This window comes from Denticeps clupeoides, chromosome 6 (assembly GCF_900700375.1).
Source record: "Denticeps clupeoides chromosome 6, fDenClu1.1, whole genome shotgun sequence".
NCBI lineage: Eukaryota > Metazoa > Chordata > Actinopteri > Clupeiformes > Denticipitidae > Denticeps > Denticeps clupeoides.
Genome location: NC_041712.1, coordinates 11116862 through 11135795, shown reverse-complemented (window position 1 = coordinate 11135795; position 18934 = coordinate 11116862). Strand labels below are relative to the sequence as shown.

Sequence of the window (18934 nt, the reverse complement as noted above, 5' to 3'; positions counted from 1 at the left end):
TCCAATTACAGGTTTAGCTGCAAGAGCTAAGGATATGAGAATTTTTTTATTTTTTTTTAGGCTGCATATGAAACCTCACATACAGCCAGTAGCCATTTATTGGAAAGACTGAATGTACAATCTTGCATCATCTTTCATTTTTACAGGGTTTTAAAAACAAATAAAAGAGGGGGGGGGACAAAGAACTGTACAAATAATCTTCAGACATCGTACAAAATAAACGAGCCTCATCATGGCATGGGAAGTAACTGTAGTGCACTGTGGGACAGAAGTAAAACTGTTGTTGTAAATAGGTCCAGTGCATCATACGTAGAACTGTAAGGATATGGCATTGGGCTCAGTCATAAGTTGAACGCCGGCAGAACAGTCCATACAGTCACCTCTCTCCCCAAAAACCTCGTACAGGCCCAGACACAGAGGGTTGTGGTAACCAAAGGGCAAAAGTTCAGTGTTTACTCTTCTTAGCTTTCTTGTGAGAACGGTGAGGCGAGCGGGACGATGACCTCCAAGACTTCTTGCTGGGTGATGGAGACCGGGAACGCTTTGACTTCTTGGGAGATCTGGACTTTGTTCTTATTAAAGTACAATGGAAGGAGAAGGAATTAGATTCAGCCCATCACTTATCATTAATTGACACGTGTATGTCCTGAGAAATGTAGACAGCTCAAATTTAGCATAAAAAATTATTGGTATTAGAATACTTTGTATGAAAAGGACATCAAATACATTTGAGTATGAGCACAGAAATATTAAAATAGCAAGACAATCCCCTTTTTTATAGGACTTACACATACAGTAATGTATTATCGCCCCTTTCCAGATTTAAATACATTTATTTTTGGTAAAACAGTTTTCCATTCATGTACTGTAACAACAAATGCGATATCAGACGGGCATTATTATTAGCAGAATATCTGAATAGATAGAACAGAAACCACTTAACTGTGATTTTAAGACTGTTTACATTGATATACTAACGTGAATCGTTTTCATTACCAATGGCCAATTCCAATTAAACAGTACTGAATTTCACAACTGAAGGGGTGATCTGATATGCTATGAATCATGTGAATGCCAAAATCCAGGTACCTTTCTCGTGAGTCCCTGTTTTTCTCCCGATCTGGACTCCTTTTCTTCCTGTCCTTCTCCCTCGTCTTGCTCCGGTCTTCGGACCACACCATTCTCTCCTCTTTCTTTGGCCGCTCCTTCTGTTTCTGGTGGGTCTTGTCCCTCTTTTCCTGCTCATCCTTGTCAAATTCCTGCCAGGTGAGTGCATGGGGACAGCATCATCATGCAATTCAAACATCGCTCACAGGCACTTTACCACAGGAACATACAGGTACTGTGGTAAGGATACAATCATGCCACATTTAGAACTAATATTATAACTAATATATGGCTGGGTAATCATCACCATATACTTAGTTCACATTAAATAACAGGATGGATGACATACAAATGCACAAAACACTAATGTGTCTAAGTTTTGATTATAATGAGTTCTAACCTTCTGCAGAAGCTTGTTTCTATAGTGCTGGACCTGCTGCTGGACTGTCATTTCTGATTTCCGAGCTCTCTTCCCTGATTCCAGCTCATCTTGGAACTTCATCACCTTCACCTGAGAATCATCCAGCCACATATAAGTTGTGTGGCACAAGGCTGTACTGAGTGTAATAAAGTCTCTGTTTGCTTTGTGATGCATGCCTTAGATGGTAAGATGGAGGTGCAGCTCACCTCCAGCTCCCTTAGCTGGCTCCTCTTGCTCTCAGAGAGCTCAAAGCTGGTCACTGAGCTTTTAAAGTCGGCCCCCTCAAACTTTGAAGGACTGGATGAGTCGTCACTGCTATCGTCATCAGAGTCTTCACCATTTTTTGCATCTCTGCTGCTGAAACACAGAGGGAGAAAGACAGGATAATTTGGACAGATGATTACTCACTTTTTTTATAGCATTTTTCAGAAAATAAATAGGTGTGAATAAATTAAAAAAAGAAAATGTTGCAAAAAGTAAGCACTACTAGGTCACACAAGTCTCCAGAAACGTATCCCAAATAGAATAATCAATTAAAAGGCCTTACATTAAGATGAATTCTTAATGCTAATAGGCTTGCAAGGTATGTGGAAAATGCAAAAACTAACAAATCAAGGACTTGCTTGCATGACCTTACCTGTCTCAGAGGTTTAAAGATAGCAGCAACAAAGCCTTACCTTGCATTCATGTCCTCTTCTGAGTCCCGCTCTGCCACATCCCATTTAGATTCAGTGTTTGCTAAATTAGCCACACATTCAAAAGAACACAGAAGCAAATTAAATTTCCAGGAGATTTGAGTCCAGTCGCAATTAATGTTCTAATTTCTTATTGATTTTATAACCGTCCACACCTTTTAAAGGCTCACCCTCATCTACTCTTTCCCATTTAGACAGAGCAACTCTTGTGTGAGGGAGATTTCTTGATTTATCAGAGGCATCTTCCACTGAAACACGTATAGAAACTCTGAGATTATACAAATACATTTAAGTACAAAGTGATTATATTATTGAGTCAAATATCAACATATAAATAATGTCAGTCACATACAAGGCACTCCGTCAATGTCGTCTATTGAGGAGCCAAGTGGAACCCCATCAATGTCATCCACAGCCACACCATCCAGTGAGCTGGGATCCCAGAGCATCGGTGACCCATCCAGATCATCCAGTGGTGCCCCGTCCAATGGTGCACCATCTAACAGTGTTCCATCCAATGGCAGGCCATCCATAGTTGTTCCATCCAGAGGTGCACCATCTAGATCTGGAGACTTCACCTAGAGTACAAGACTAAGTTACAAATCTACACTGTAGCCCTCGGTGACCTAAAATATAAAAATATTTTCCTGCTCTGAATAAAGCAATGAATAATTATCTCCACAATACCACATATCACCAATTTGAGTTAAAATAGTGGAAATGTGTGGATAGTTAACTAAGATGAACAGATCTCTGTCATAGCACTAATATGTTTTGTGCCACTATACCAATGGAAAGCAGGAGTGGGTGTGTGTGTGTGTGTGTGTGTGTTTACCTCAGTCACCTCCTCTCCTGGTTTCACCAGGCCAAGGAAGATGTTTTGCAGCTGGATCAGATAAGATTCTGGGTAAACTGCCCAGTCTTCCCACGCCCGGAAACATCCCATAATCTTTTGCTGAAGAGTGAAAGAAAGAAGTCCGATAAGAGCAGATGATAGCGGGTGGCAAAATAAAATGGTGTTTATAGAGCGAGGCAGTGTGGGGGGCTAACACCAGACAGCTCACCTTAAACTGTTCAGCTTGCAGTCGAGCCTGTATGTTTCTGTAGGATTCACTAATGTCTGCAAATATCTGGGGTAACTTGGATTCGAAGCTGTAAATGCAATATGTTTTCATTAACACTCGCTACTTATAGATGAACAATTATGTCGTGTTTGACCTGATGAATATATGTTTTCTTATTCATGTATTACTCACTATTTTCTGTAATATGATGCGTTGGCAACTTTGGCACAGGAGTTGTACAGAATGTCAGAGACCAGGTACAATCGTGCAACCTGCAGAAACAACACACAACATGAACAATCTGTAGCAGTGGTTTGTGTGTGCGCAAGAGAAACTTTATGTATACCTTCTTCTGTAGCGGCGTCTGCAGTATGGAGAGTGACTCTGTGATGCAGCTCACCACCTCTTCTGCTGCCTCTGCTCTCTCCAGGCAGAACAGCATGGCATCACCGATCTCATCTCTGCGTGGCGTCAGACTCCGTAGCAGTGTTTCCAGCTTCTCCCTGTGCCTGTGAGGGGAACACACACAATTACACCTACACACAGACACAGCATAACCATTTAGTGTTATACCACATACATGTATCTTTGGTGCTGTAGTTTAGACAATAAAACCTGTGCCAACACAGTATTTGGCTATTGTATGAAGGTTCTGGAATAGATTATTTGAATTATTTGAAATAGTCTATGATGTGTGTTTCAGACATGTGTGGAGTTCATTCATTATTTAGAATTCATTAATTATAGCATATATCGGATTGTTACGTTTGGTAGGAGATGATGGCCAGAGATGATTATATGAGAGATTGTGTTTTGTGAACAGTCAAAGAAAACTAAGGGAAAATGCAGTTGTACTGCATTACTTTGTGTGTGTGAAACATATTGACAGAAGCAGGGTGCATGAGGGTCCCAATTTTAACTTTGGTGGGAGGTTAGTTCTATCTCTCAACAACACAGATAACTAGCAGGCAGAGCATGTTTGTATTGGCTTACTTCTGTAAATCCTGAAGTCATAATGGAATTGACATTAGCAAACACTCCCCATGCACTCCCCATTAAATCACTGTGAATATGGGGCTATAAGAGTGTGAAAATGCACGTCATTGAGGTACTGCTTTCAGATTGTGGACTCACTCAGTCTTTAACTGGCCCTTCTTTAGTTCTTCTTCTGGAGTCATTGATGATTCTTCCTCACCTCCCTCCTCGTCTCCATGGAGATAGGGATTAAGCAGAGGAGGCCTCCAGATGGACCCCGCTCGGAACATGCGGAAATCTGTGGTCCTCCATTCACTGGGGGAATCACCCTGAACAGAGAGAAGTCCAATTAAAATGAAAAATAATACTTTAAATTAATTGTTTAAATTTCCAAATAAATCTTATCAAATTAACCTATTCAAAGGGACACAAAGAAAACAGAGGTACAGGTCCTGTTGTCTAACAATGCCTGGTCGAATTCTTCCCGAGGGTCAGTTACCCCAGAAGTGCAGAAACCCAACAACTAAAGCACCTGATCAAATCACCAGACAGCCACTGCTCACGTTAGCAGAGGCATACAGTATAAGAGGGTAAAGTACCTGCAGGATGGAGTAGAGCTTCCAGCGGTAGTACACATGCTCCTGGCTTTTGTTGTCAAAAAGGAACCTGTGATGAGATCGACAAATTAATGAAATGAAACCTCCAACACAATAAGCTTCACTGCACCAAATGCACTTCTAACCAATGGGACACCTGATGGGCTTTGAAGCTGCAAGATTTAAATTCATGTGTATGTATAAAAGTGTTTGCGCCACTGCCTTTTTCTCCTCTTAGAAAGCATCCACCTCACCTGAACTCTGGGTTATTCTTCTCTTTACTCATGATGATGGCTTCGAACATGGGTCCCTCACGTACCACAAACTCTATCATCCTGTGAATCAGGCCTAAGAGGTGCCTGGAGACAAAAAGAGAAACGAATGAGGCCACTGACAAGTGTGTGTCTGCTTCTTATGCCCCCATCTTTTTTCTCTCTGTTGATTTTTTTCCCTTTTCTCTCTCACTTCATGTCCCCATGTCCTGCTTAAAACAATTATATAATAATAATAATAATAAAAATACGTTCACCAGGAAATCTCACAGTTACAAAGACAGACTAGAATTATTTCTTGGTATAGTCGTCTACTATAATCCCTCCTGAGTAGGCATGTTTGTCTCATCGTTTGCGAAGAAGTGGGCGCTGCCTCTGTCTTAGAAGCAGTTGTGCAGGACATTTATTTTTCCTGCTGACACAAGGTGTGTGTATGTGTCTCAAACCAATACTGTTTTCAGTCGTAGTATTAGTAGCAGTAGCAAGAATGGAGAGAGAGTGTGTACCTTTCTGTTGGGATTACCACTTTGACTACGGCTTCCGACAGAGTCTGTTTGTGAGAGTCAAACCAAATGGTGAAGATATAAACAAAGTGAGATTATGCAGGTGACACACTCGAGATAACATGCATCTAACTAACAGCTAACAGAACATTTGGAGAGGAAAAAAATCCAGTGTATTTTGCTTTCTCTAAGTTCTATTGCCTAAGCATGCCTAAAGCATTCCAGTTCTTTTTTACTAATATGGTACATTGTTTAAAATACAATATTTTTATATATTTGCTTCTATTCTGAATATCATCAGATCTAATGCCTTAGCCATACAGCCTTTTTAGCAAATGGTACTACCCCACCCCAACTGCACTTGACTTAGCAGACCTTGAAATAACCTCTGCAACCAAAAGAAAACCATGCACACAATCACGTACACAGAAAGCAAAAGCAGTCACCTTATCGAATTCCTCCTTTGAACGACTCCATGGTTTGGTGAAATCATTGCGAAAACGATCTCTGGGTTGAGCATTGAATGGTAGGCCTGAGGGAGGGGGCGGAGTGGACATTTTTAAGACCCCAACAGGTGTATAGAGCGGTTGAGGGGGGATGCGGACCGCTTTACCCCAACCCAATTTCATCTCAAAGCCCATGACCACTTTGCCTAGAAGAATAAAACACAGACACATTCAGGATTATTGCTGAGCAGCTCAGACCTCTGTATCCTAATAAACTGATTCTGGTTCTGTCATGACACAGTATTAAAGAGCTGACTTTTATACCAAAATACATCTGAAACATTTCAACCAATTTTGCTCAATCAGATTGCCAAAAAATACAAACAAATGTAGAAGCACAAAGCACATCACCATCTAGTGCTGCCAGCGCTCTCTCTGCATCCTTTCGTGTCATGAAGGCCACAAATCCCCGGTTGGTGACACGTGTGCGCTCTTCATCCGTGCGTGGCCACATGATCTTCACGCTGGCTAGCGGTCCGTATTTCCCAAATTCCTTACACAGCATCTCCTCATTCATCTGAAGCAGAAACATACACGCAAATTCACATGTACTGTTCATGTCCATTTATTTTGACTTGACCGAGCAATAATTACAAGGTTATATAAGGTTTTAAGGCTTTTCCCAGAGAAATTGGGTGTCTTGAAGGCATCAGAAAACATAAACTGAAAAAAACCTAGTTAACCCCAAAACCCTAAAAAAACCTGTTAGTTCGGTGGAAATTAAAAAACGAGGCATCTAAACTGCTGAGTATGTTTACACGTGCAAACACAAAATCAAGTCCAAGTAAATGCAAATCACTGTAAGTTGGAGGAGTAGGGTCTGAACTGATTAGTATTAGTGATGTTACCTTTGGATTAATACAGCCGATGTACAGGTTGGTGGTGACTGGTACGGCAGGGTCATCGTCAAATACTTAAGGGCACACAAAAAATCTATTAGATTCGCTCAATCTAATTCTTATACAACCCGTAACATGACCTTTAATGTATCTTACTTGATCGCCGCGTCAGAGGTGTGTCCAGGTCAGCGTAACTAGCTCCTGGGTCACCTTTCTTCCTTTTATATCTCTCCTCACGTTCCTCCTGTATTCTGACCCCCCACAACCAATAAAATCATCACAATGTCTGTGTATATTTACACAGATAGGTAAAAAAATAACAAAAAAACATACTGCTTTAGTTCTTCCTTAAATAGCTCAAGATTGCTCTTCTTCTTCTCCTCTGTTTTCTTTTTGACAAGCTGTGAAGCAGAACAGAACATTACATATTTAATCTTAATATGTTTAAAATATTTTTTTTGTAATTTGCACAGCCTTGTGGGGGATCGCGCTACATTTCACTGTACACTGTACTTGTATAGCTATGTACGCTCACGCCCACACAGCTCCTCCAGCTACACCCATGCACTCATGCTTAATTCCACTCACAGGCTTTTTGATTTCTGAAGGCGGTGTTGGTGAAACATTCTGAGACGCTGGGTTAAATTTGGAGGCCGGCCTGTAGAGCTTGTTCTTCTTCAGTTCAGCAGTTTGTTCATCTGTTGTTGAAAAACAGTGGATTTTAGTTGTCTCATTTACAGTGTGACCGTGGTGGATGAAACTGATGGCTGATGTGGCACATCTGATATATCCATATTTTCCTTAGACCCAATAAGATGTAAAGTAGACAAATAAAACACAGCAAAGTTACAGGTAAGGAACCTGACATTACTGTAGTAAATAGTACACAATCCATTACCTGGGTGGTAGTAGCCACACTCCCCAGAAGACCAGAAAGTCACATGTTCAAACCCCACTTATGACCATAGAGTCCCTGAGCAAGTCACTTACCCTAAATGTCTCTAGCAGTACTGTCCCTGTAACTACTGTCTGTAAGGGCAATCGGTAGGGCTCTGGATAAGGCCATCTGATAAATACCATAAATGTCACCATGACAATCACCTTTAGTTGCATTCACAATGCCTCCACGTACAAATGTCTTTACACCAGTCTTCTCACTACTGTCAAAGGATGCTAAAAATTCTTCAAAAACCTCAGCTGCCTTTTCTTCTTCCTGAACAGATAAGGAAAGGATGATATTAACAGAGCGGCACAACTTAATTATATTACATGCAGCACTGAAAACAGGATAAAAACACAAACCTTCTTCTTGATCTCTTCTTGTTCCTTTTTAGTTAATATTTTCTTCACAGGCACAGATTTCCCTTTTTTGTCTGCCATGATCCCACTGCAGGAGTTTAAAAGAAAAAAAGGCATTTTTACGGTGTCCTGAAAATAAGACAAATATTACGTACTAAGCAGTTCTTTGCCTTTCATAAAAGAAATTATGAAAAAATATTCGGCGAATATTGGGCGATGATTCTGAGTAAAGGGCATTATGGGGGTACCCTTCAGCATCACCCAAGTCGTCGCATGGAAATGCTCCACCTTGTTCCATGTCCTAATTAGGGGTCTTGGCGTCATTAAAATACAATTTAGTACAATTCAGACAATCCTTCGTAATCAAAAAGCCGATCATTTTTTTACTTCATTTGAATATTTGCATATTCACGAACGCTACAAGCCGACGTGGGTTTGTGTAAAAACCAACTGCATGTTAGAATTTTTTTTTTTGCGCTAATCACTGCAGCCTCCGGAAAGATGCGCGTCCGTCATCTCGTACCCGGCGAACGGAGCCTGAAACTGTCACATATAATATTAAATATTCGCCTGAGCAGCTCCATAAAACCAGTTTAGCCCGAGAAACACATGCTAGCTCCTTTATCTGGTTCATTTAGCCACAGGGGGGCATTTCAACGTTGCAAACCAAACATCTGAGCAGCGACGTGCTGTTCAACGACGTGCTGCAAAGACAGAACGTACTAGACTAGGATACGCAGGGGGAAATTCACAAATTTGCCTCTAAATAAATGCTCCACTATTGGTTAGCGCAGGCTGTGCCAAACCCACTCAATCTAGACTGGGAGCCAGGCTCTTAGCTTAGCAGGACTTGCTGCTGACAGCACAGGTCAAAGCTCTCCTGCTCTATGCGTCATGCCGCGACAAGTCACACCGCAACGCGAAACGGAGATGCGCGAATAGCAGCGAGTTACGGCCAAGAAGCACAGACACTTACGTGGCTAAGGCCAAAAGAAACTGATCTGAGCGTTTTGTTATTGATCCGCCATTTTGGATTCGCCAGAAATGGGCATGGCGGAAAAGTGACGCGCGCCCCCCCCCTCCGGACCAATCACAGAGGGGCGAGGAGAGCCCCGGTCCTGGACGAGGAGTCGGTGCAGACGAGGGACGAGGGACGAGGGATGGGGGTTTCACCAGAATACGTTTGTAAAAAAAAAAGAGAGAGAGAGAGAAAAATTACAACTTGCCAAAAGCCAAAAATAAGGAAAATAAACCCGAAACGTCAGTGGTAGTTTAGGTACGTTCTCTTTTTATTAATTTCTCTTAAATTACAGTTACACAGGTAAACACAAAAATAAGGCACCCTGCTTGCACAGCACGCTAAATGAAAACCATAATCAACAAAAGTCTATATATACAGTACAGGCCAAATGTTTGGCCACACCTTCTCATTCAATGCGTTTTCTTTATTTTCATGAACATTTACGTTCAAAACTATGAATGAACACATGTGGAGTTAAGTACTTAACAAACCTGAACCCAATCGAGATGGTTTGGGGTGAGCTGGACCGCAGAGTGAAGGTAAAAGGGGCCAACAAGTGCTAAACACCTCTGGGAACTCCTTCAAGACTGTTGGAAAAGCATTTCAGGTGACGACCTCTTGAAGCTCATCGAGAGAATGCCAAGAGTGTGCAAAGCAGTAATCAGAGCAAAGGGTGGATATTTTGAAGAAACTAGAATATAAAACAAGTTTTCATGTGTGTGTGTGTGTGTGTGTGTGTGTGTGTGTGTGTGTGTGAGACACACATATATGTAAACATTAAGACCCACCTACATGGCAGTTTAATATCTGATACGTCCCCCAGCGGGGACTACATATTAAGCGGATTTTTAGAACAGGGAGGCGGCAAAGGGGCTTGCTCCTTCCGCCCTACGCATCAACCCAGTATTGCAGTGCCTCTGGGAGCGGTGCACTTTCTCTAAGGAAGCAGCCCCCGTATTAAGAAAGCCACCCCCATAAGGGGCAGTGGTGGCCTAACGGTTAAGGAAGCGGAATCAGAAGGTTGCCAGTTCGAATCCCGATCCACCAAGTTGCCACTGAGGTGCTACTGAGCAAAGCACCGTCCCCACACACTGCTCCCCAGGTGCCTGTCATGGCTGCACACTGCTCACCAAGGGTGATGGTTAAAAGCAGAGGACACATTTGTTGTGTGCACATGTGCCGTGTTGCAGTGTATCACAATGACAATCCCTTCACTTAAAAAAAAAACAACATTTTCTTTTACTGTAACCTTTATACAGATATGTTTAAACAAATTTAGCTTAAATTTATTTTGATTGTGGTAAATGAAATCTCAGTGTAAACAACGGGGATTTTGTGTGGAATAAGCAATATGCATAAGGTTGTGGAGAGCTGGATCTTCACTGCAAAGTGACGGATCGACCAGCCCCTCGTCCTCTTCCTCTTCCTCTGCCTCTCACATGACCTCTCCATGACCTTTGGCCTTGTCCTCTGATCCTCAGTCTGGTGAACCGGTCATTTAAAGTCATTCCCGTCTTCAGAATTAAAAAGAAGGGACAGCACATAAAACATTCATTAAAAACCACATCACAAAACAAAGGAGAACCATTCAGAAAAGGCCTTTAATTTTTGTCTTAATAATAATAAAAGCTCCCATATGTATTTTTAAATTAAATAGAATTTGCTTCTGGGTGGTAGTAACCTAGTGGGTAACACACTTGCCTATGAGCCAGAAGACCCAGGTTCAAACCCCACTTGCTAGCATTGTGTTCTGATTAAGAGGGGAATGCCCCTGTAACTACTGATAGTAAGATGCTCTGGATAAGGGCATCTGATAAAGGCTGTAACCTGACTAATTGCAACAAACTTTGAATGGTAGCTTGTGAAGTGCTCACCTGATTAGATGTGGCTTTAAAATTGAATCTGAGAGGAATACCCCTGGGTTGTGAAGAGGAAGGACCTGGGGCATCAGAGAAGCTTCCAGCAGTGGCTGTTTGTCTGGAAAATGGATGTGGGATTAAATCAAACTGACAACAATGAAGCATTGAATGCATTCATTTTCATTTCTGTAGCTGTTTACTATGTTCCAACACTGCCTCACAGCACATTGTTCTAATAAAGTTCCTGAATTAAGTATTGGAATGGATGAATGGAATATGCAGACGCACCCAGCATCAGGACTAGCTGCAGCGTTGGTTAGGGACACTGTCAACACAGTGCCAGCAGTGGGCGCCTGTCTCCAGCTTTGGAAAGAAAAATATGAGCAGCTGAGCGAGCTCTGCTGAATGTTTTGCCGTCATTTCCAAAAACACTAAATCTCATCTTCATCTCACCTTCTCACTTTATGGTAGCTTTCCAGTTGCCTACTTCCTGTGAAACCACGGAACTGTAATGTCAAATAAATGACAATTTATTTTAAATGAAGATTTTTCTTAATTTGAACCAAATCAGCCAAACTTAAGTTTTACGTATATCACGTATTTACGTATATAAACTGCTGGTTCTGTATTAATCATAAATTATTGTCAGCTATTCACAAAAGTGTTTCTCAATCAATTGAAAGGCACATCATTTGAAGACTGTTATATATTCTGTATGCTCAATCTAATTGATTTTGTCTGAGCTGGCCCTCTGTGCAATGCATTGTGGGTCAGTACACTCACGTCTCTGTTCAGAATGAAAGGCCTCCTTCCTCTTATGTTGGTCCTGGACTGGAACTGTGGGGTTTTTTGTCCTCGTGATGAGAAAGAGGTTCTGTAGCAGTAAACAGAGTGCTAATTACTCTCAGAGTAACCGAACACAAAGAAGTTCTCACTCTCTTTTTTTTTGTGTCGTTTTCACTTGCTGACCCATTAGCTTTGTATTAGTAACTCGTTTACTGGTTACTCACTAGTTACTCATTGGTTACTGTTTAGTTGAAACTGTGCTACGTTCTCGATTAATTATGTTAATAACTTTATTTTTCCAATGGTTTCAAACGTTTTTACCTTCCCACACCCCTTGGTCGGCCTCCACGGTAGTAGGGCCGATAAGCAGCTCCTCTTAATGAAACTTTGGTCATTCCATACTGCCCAGCAGCCTAAGAAACAAAGAAATATCACACACACCTTAAAATGTTTGTGTAAATGTTGTATACGTTGCATGTCTATTCATGTTGTTTTCATGATGGTTTTCAACTGTATGCAGTATGGATTGTTGCATTCTGTTTTCCAGGGGTTCTCAACCTTCTCATTCAGTGCCGTTCTATTCAGTGGACTCACTCCTCTTCCTCGGCCTGCCCCTCTTCTGAAGCCGAACGGCCACACTTTATAATACCTGCGAACTGGGGGTCCCAAGTACCTTGATCTGTAGAATCCTTCAAGAAAGAGAGTGCACGTTCTTGTAACCCGGTGTGTTTGTAAAGCTTTCACAGCTTGGATACGTAACGTTACGCCGTTCTATCATGCGACCACGTCTGAGATCCAGGGTGTTACCTTGGTATGGGTAGGCTCCTTGCCCGAAATGAAACCCGCCTCGGTCTAGCTTTTTGAGAACATTTTGTCTGTTGGCTGCTCGTTTGTCCTTCCTACTGTTTCCACTGTTTGCTGTTCTTGCCTCTTTTCTGTTAATTTTGATGATTTCGTCTGAAAAACATGAGTTCAAATAATCCTCTAATGGATGCTGCGAGGCACAGCCATTACACAGCATAAGCCGAATTCATGAGCATACGCTGATGTTAATATTAAATATTACTGATACAAATTAATATAACTACTATGAATAAATGGAAATAGAAGTGATCACACGTCTTCCCCTCTGTTTTATGACATCGCTGCACAGCAAAGACTCACAAGAATGTGAGGAAAAGAAACAGAAATTCAGCATTAAAGGCAGCAATTGTCGTTCAAACGCTGTGAGCTGGTGCCGAAACGCTCGGTTTCGCACATTTTAACTCGTGTTAAATGCAGTTTCGTGACCGGAATGTAATGTTCTTCTGACGCTGTAGAGCACTATTATGCTGGAGAGACGCCGTTTTAAAGATCACCAACCGAGCGACAGGTCGATTTTCTCCGGCCCGGGAGACCTCTCCTCGGACATGGGCTCGGGGTTGTCCACGGCGTCGGCCATTCTCTCCGAGACTCCGGGAAATGACCACGATAGCACGGGCAGGCGACCAGGGAACGACCGCGAAGATGAACCGCCAGCTTGGTGCTCCAGGCCGGGATCTTGACGTGTTGGACAGCTGCTAGAACTCAGGACCCAGGCCGGGATAAAAATAGCCCGCGCTGTCGCTTAACTAAATATATTCCCGGTCCGACTTAACACACACACACACACACACACACACACACACAGACTTTACATACCGCTGATAAAATGTCAGGCTTTACGTGATAAATCATTTCAAACCTTTAACCTGTACAGTTCAATTGAACACTAACAAATCAATTAGGGGAAATGAAAAAAAGTACAATAAACTGGTGTGTAAAACTTTTAAAATCTAATCTACAACAAAGCTGCTTCAGCCTGGTACAAAATGACCTGCCGATATATGACCTATGGTGGTTGTAGCCTAGTGGGTAACACACTCGCCTATGAACCAGAAGACCCAGGTTCAAACCCCACTTACTACCATTGTGTCCCTGAGCAAGACACTTAACACTAAGTTGCTCCGGGGGGGGACTGTCCCAGCGCTCTTCAGGTCACACCAGCACAGGCTTTAGGTCTGGGCTCAGGATGCTATTGCAAAACTATAATTGTTTTCTTTGGAAGTCATTCTTTTTTTTTAAATATCTTTATTTAGATCTATGCTTGGGTGGGATTGTTCTTCATCTTCAGTGTTCGGACAGATACTGTCAAGACCAAGGGCTGGTGGTGGAAGGAGGCGCAGGAGAAAGGACATCTTGGCACAAAAGGGATTTACTATGAAGAACAAAGGAACCGGAAAACAACTTCAACCAACCATGACGCGTGTAGCATTAAGCCAGGAAATGAGAAACACCAAACAGATACGAGAGAGTCCACTTTAATGCAGGAACCTCGTCTCCCTGCTCCCCTCTTCCTCTGATCAGCAGCAACTTTCCTTGATTAGAGCCCTGCTATCGGACTCAGTAGCACCCAACTGTGACAGACGCATATAGTTTTTGGTCCAAGCGGGTCATCATGGAAAAGGGATTTTAATAAACAGAAACAAAACCAGGTACGATGGCCAATAACAGGGAACAAACGTAAAAAAAGGCATGTGCCGATTGTCAGGAGAACACAAGTAAACATGAGGTAACTACAGTATCTCCGTGTTAATGTTTCAGCCCTTTATTGGGTCATAATCGTTCGGGCTTGATTGGCATGAGACTAAAACCACTACTACAACAGAAAAAAGCCATGCTGATTTACGACCCAGAAATCCCTGCAGCTCCTTCAGTGTTGCTGTAGGTCTCTTGGCAGCCTCACCGATCAGTTTTTGTCTTGCCTTTTCATCAACGTTGGTCAACGAGTTTTTTTCCTTTCACGCGAATTGTACAGATTATAGGTGACAGTAAATGTTTTGACTTATGGAGGTCTAATTCACAAAACCTTGCTTTTTAACGGGGGTGGGCACACTGTCCACCATAGAGGCAAAATGTACATCTTGCTGAAAATAATAATTTACTATTGGGGGGGTTCTTCAGCTCCATGTTCAGGTCTGGAATTTATAATTCCTGATCACATCCATCTGTCCTTATGTTTATGAAGCAATCCTATTATGTCTAGTCCACTTTGGGTCATTTTTTGTCTGTACCCCGTCCTGTCTGATGTGCATTTTAAAGTAAATCCTCTGTTTCCATTTCTCCTTCCCTGTCCTGCTGCCACCATGATAGTTATATAAAAAAAACAGCAGACAGTGGGCGTTTTTCATTTTATTATATTTTAATGAACAAACAAATACACTTGTGCAATACTGGAAATAAAATGTAATATTCTGCAGTGAACAAAATAGCTGAATGCAACTTTAAGACACCAAAAATATGCAAGAAGATGGTATCAGCGGTTGTTTATTGTAGGCATGACACCACCCAATCACATAAATTTAGAATTTTCCCTTTACTGTATATTCATTGGGTCACACACTGCTGTCATGGCTGCCCACTGCTCACTAAGGGTGATGGCTAAGAGCAGAGGACACATTTCATTGTGTCACCGTGTTCTGTCCTGTGTATCACAATGACAATCACTTGCATAAATCCATCTTGTTTATTGTATTGACATGTATCAAGTCGAAATGTGTTGTAATTTGTTCCCCTGTATAATTGAGTTCGGTGGCTTTTCTCCCTGCTCTGGTTCTCTCCAGCTGCAACGCGCCCCATTGACAGTTTGTGGCGGTGTGCGGCAGTCTCAGGCTCGCGGGACGTTTCTGGGCGTGTCCCTTTTTTGCCGCGGGCGGGGCTGGATTTCATTCAAGCCAATCATCTTTCAGACACTGAAACGAGGGGGAGAATGATTGGCTGCTGAGATGCAGGGGGTGCGATGAGCGACAGAACCGTTTGATTCACCCAGTAGAACTTCAAATCCTCCCCCCAAAAGATGAATAATAATAACAATAATATTTCTCTGACTAAAGCCCACGGAATATAAAAAAATATTGTAATTAAACATAATTTGTCAATTAAACTCAAACCGCATTATTTTATTTTTTTTTCATCCTTGTTGATTTGGTATGCATGACTAAAATAGCAGACACGGTCCTTTACAACACACAACGTGATAGAATTCCTCACAAAAAGCACACTGCTGGATCCGTCCTCAAGGACGAAACCTGAAAAACAACGGAGTTGTGGTAAAAAAAGAGAGGGCGAGGCGAGCAGCTGGCCCCCGGACGCGCCGCCCCTCCCCTCCATCCTGAAGGCCCTTCCCCTGTCTTCCCCCGTCGTCTCCGGTCGGTGCTCTGTGCGCATGGGCGGAGAAGCGGCCCCCTGTTATTATTGTCAGAATAATTGCACTTATGAAAATGGCGGCGAGTCAGGGAGGCGTGGGCGCCATGGCGGCCCTTCAGAGCCACCACTACCCGAACGGACCTCACTGGACCCCGGGGGCCGGCCAGCATCAGCACCAGCTCCACACCGCCCGGAGCCTGGACCGCGCGTTGGAGGATGCCGCCAGCTCGGGGATGTTGAACATCAGCGGCAGGAAGCTGAGGGATTACCCGGGCCAGAGCTACGATCTCACCGACACCACGCAAGCAGGTGGGTCTCGGCCGGGTGCTGGGGTCTCCGCTGACCCAGAGGGTCGTGGCCCCGCGTGGATCCGGACGATAAAAGCCCGCGCTGGGTGGTGCCAGGGCTGCACGCCGATTTGCATGCTTCCTTTCACAAAGGCGACGGCGTTGCATCCTCATCGCACGAACCGGACCCGCCGTGCGTCCTTTTTACAGCTTTTCATTTCGTTATTATTATTAATTTTTTTAAGACGAGGAAATAGTCTTGTTTTCGTCCCCTGTCTCCCAACCTCCCTCCGGCGCTAGCAGCGCCGTGTCGATGAATGAACCGGGCGGCCGCATTAACCTACATTTCCCAATTCGGAAAGGCGCGGGTGGGCGGGTGCGTGGGCATTGTACGCCGCAATCCACGCTGGAGGCGGACAAAAGATGCGCCAGGAGAGATCCCACAGATCCGCACAGAAACGCGTACATACGCAGGCACGGGTCGTGGACGTGGGAAAAAATGATGGGGACTACCTGACACGTGCTGCTGCCCCTCGCTGTGGAGGCGATTTCGGGGAGCAGCCCAACCCTTTTCCTTTTGTTTGTGTGTGTGTGTGTTGTGTGGGGGACATGATCTGGACATGATGCTGCTCCGTGGACAGGAAGGGGGAGAACGAGCGCGTGGGGTCGGCCCCTCTCGCCTCTGCGGCAGAGAGCAGAGGTGTGAGTATAAAATGGAAGACGGGCCCTTTTTTTTGGACAGTGAGGCCGTTCAGGGGAAGTGAGGCACTTCCCACTAGCCGGCCATTCATTTCTGACCCTGGGAGAAGTGAGGAGCGAGATTCAGTTCTCAGTAACCTGGGGAAGATAAGCGAGCCACGCTAACCGCACCTTTTATAGTGTGTGTATGATGGCAAGACTGTGGCTTATAAATCGTCAAAGACTCATGTGGGGGTTTTTTTTAACGTGAGTGAGTGTGTGTGTGTGTGTGTGTGTCTGGGTGCTGCTGTATACGTCCCACTGACCCAGTTGGCACGGCTACATGTGTATGCATACGCTGTCAGTGGGACTGGGCCGAGACACATGCCAACACAGTGCGCAGCTTCTTATCTCTGCAGGCAGGCCAAACTGATATCTGATGTTTGCCGGACAAATTTGCTCCCACATTTACTCTCAAATCCTCAATGTTATAGACCAATGTCATAAAAATTCATTAATCATTAGGGTGGTAGTGGCCTGGTGGGTAACACATCCGCCTGTGAACCAGAAGAACCACAAAGTCACAGGTTCAAACTCCACTTAATGCCATTGTGTCCCTGAGAAAGACATTTAACCTGTGACTTTGGTTTCCAGAGTGTCTCCAGGGGGACTGTCCCTGTAAACACTGACTCCAAGTCTCTCTGGATAAGGGCGTCTGATAAATGCCGTAAATGTAAGCTTGCAAGGGAATGATGAGCAAATCATTTCATAACACACTTGATGTCTATTGAGACAGTAGGTATCCCTGTATGAAGTGTATATACAGTTTGGCCCTTCAGACCTTTATTTTGTACCTTTAAATGTACTATTTGGTATTTGGTATTCATGAGGCGATTCCTTCTTGTTGGATATGCAGAAAGAGCCCGTCTGCACCTGCCTCCGGTGACATTTACCAAGCAAGGATGCAGGGAAAGGTGACATGCCCCTTGGGCCCTGCTCTCCTACCACATGCATTAAGCCACAGTGCTGTTAATTAGTAGGAACTTGCAGATTACTGAATAACAAACTTAGCTGTTTCGGTTTATAGTACTCATGCCTGACGTTAGTTAGTTCTCTGCATTGACATGCATTGTTATCCATGTGTGTATACCTTAAGTGAAATCTTAACCTTGCATTTTGAGTTATTGCTTATAATATTTGTTCAGAAGATTGCATAACAATCTTATATATATATATATATATATATATATATATGTTATGTAAGAGATGTCCAATCCAATATATTGTCCTAATGTCAACTCTGCGGCTGTTCCAGGCTCTCTGCACAACACCCCGGAGGCCTAAGCTCTGGTGTCTCCGTGCTCTGTGATTCAACACGATCATGCTGTAAAGTTGCAGTTGAAACAGGAAGTGCCCGAGCTTATTTTATTGCCTGACGTCGTGCGCGCATCAGCCTTCTCGTGTTTTTCTTTTTTTTTTAAATTCCGGCCAGTCAGTAACACAGTTGACACACGAAAGTGCGTATGTCTATCTGTGCTGTCATCCTTCACTGACAAAATTAGAATATTTGTATTTTTCTTATTTAAGTTGCTGCATTCACTACAGACATGACCGGGGGACAGAGGAAAAAAAGATGGGGACGAACACCGTCTGCTTCTGTACCTGCTTAAACAGAGGAAAAAAAACACAGCAACAAGCAGCATCCGTATAAATCACAGTAAATTATGGATATTTAACGTTATTTAACAGCACATAGTACTAATAATACAAGACACGTTCTCGCGCTGCTGTCTTCTTAAAAT

At 43.2% G+C, this 18934-nt stretch overlaps 3 protein-coding genes and 1 pseudogene across 7 annotated transcripts in view; 2 read left to right on the top strand and 2 right to left on the bottom strand.

The window, feature by feature from the left end:
- Nucleotides 1-80: 80 nt before the first annotated feature.
- Nucleotides 81-9326, bottom strand: LOC114792352 (U2 snRNP-associated SURP motif-containing protein-like). Of its 4 annotated transcripts, none has more exons than XM_028983374.1 (24): nucleotides 9254-9326; nucleotides 8281-8365; nucleotides 8080-8191; nucleotides 7567-7676; nucleotides 7312-7379; nucleotides 7135-7229; nucleotides 6988-7052; nucleotides 6491-6656; nucleotides 6080-6285; nucleotides 5637-5680; nucleotides 5113-5217; nucleotides 4862-4928; nucleotides 4422-4591; nucleotides 3634-3796; nucleotides 3480-3559; nucleotides 3288-3375; nucleotides 3059-3178; nucleotides 2576-2801; nucleotides 2379-2471; nucleotides 2206-2266; nucleotides 1705-1885; nucleotides 1508-1618; nucleotides 1090-1259; nucleotides 81-572 (listed from the first exon to the last, which is right to left on the bottom strand). In XM_028983374.1, the coding sequence occupies exons 2-24, from the start codon at nucleotides 8356-8358 to the stop codon at nucleotides 446-448; spliced, it is 2706 nt and encodes a 901-aa protein (XP_028839207.1). In that variant the 5' UTR covers nucleotides 8359-8365; nucleotides 9254-9326; the 3' UTR covers nucleotides 81-445. The 4 variants fall into 4 exon arrangements, with proteins under 4 accessions (XP_028839207.1, XP_028839209.1, XP_028839208.1 ...); XM_028983376.1 differs by having other exon boundaries at nucleotides 1735-1885; XM_028983375.1 differs by having other exon boundaries at nucleotides 1705-1882.
- Nucleotides 9327-10062: 736 nt separating this feature from the next.
- LOC114793228 (uncharacterized) lies at nucleotides 10063-10235 on the top strand (annotated as a pseudogene).
- Nucleotides 10236-10513: 278 nt separating this feature from the next.
- On the bottom strand, nucleotides 10514-13512 carry LOC114792994 (UAP56-interacting factor-like). Its single transcript, XM_028984572.1, has 9 exons — nucleotides 13306-13512; nucleotides 12751-12900; nucleotides 12502-12632; nucleotides 12265-12356; nucleotides 11941-12031; nucleotides 11611-11663; nucleotides 11446-11520; nucleotides 11173-11275; nucleotides 10514-10812 (listed from the first exon to the last, which is right to left on the bottom strand). The coding sequence occupies exons 1-9, from the start codon at nucleotides 13382-13384 to the stop codon at nucleotides 10678-10680; spliced, it is 909 nt and encodes a 302-aa protein (XP_028840405.1). The 5' UTR covers nucleotides 13385-13512; the 3' UTR covers nucleotides 10514-10677.
- A 2626-nt stretch (nucleotides 13513-16138) lies between these two features.
- The window catches only part of LOC114792685 (leucine-rich repeat and calponin homology domain-containing protein 2-like), a 52428-nt gene continuing 49632 nt past the window's right edge, over nucleotides 16139-18934 (top strand). For both annotated transcript variants that reach the window (XM_028984033.1, XM_028984032.1), the window contains exon 1: nucleotides 16139-16476. In XM_028984033.1, the coding sequence (XP_028839866.1) occupies nucleotides 16236-16476 (241 nt within the window). In that variant the 5' untranslated portion in view covers nucleotides 16139-16235. The remainder of the gene's footprint in view (nucleotides 16477-18934) is intronic.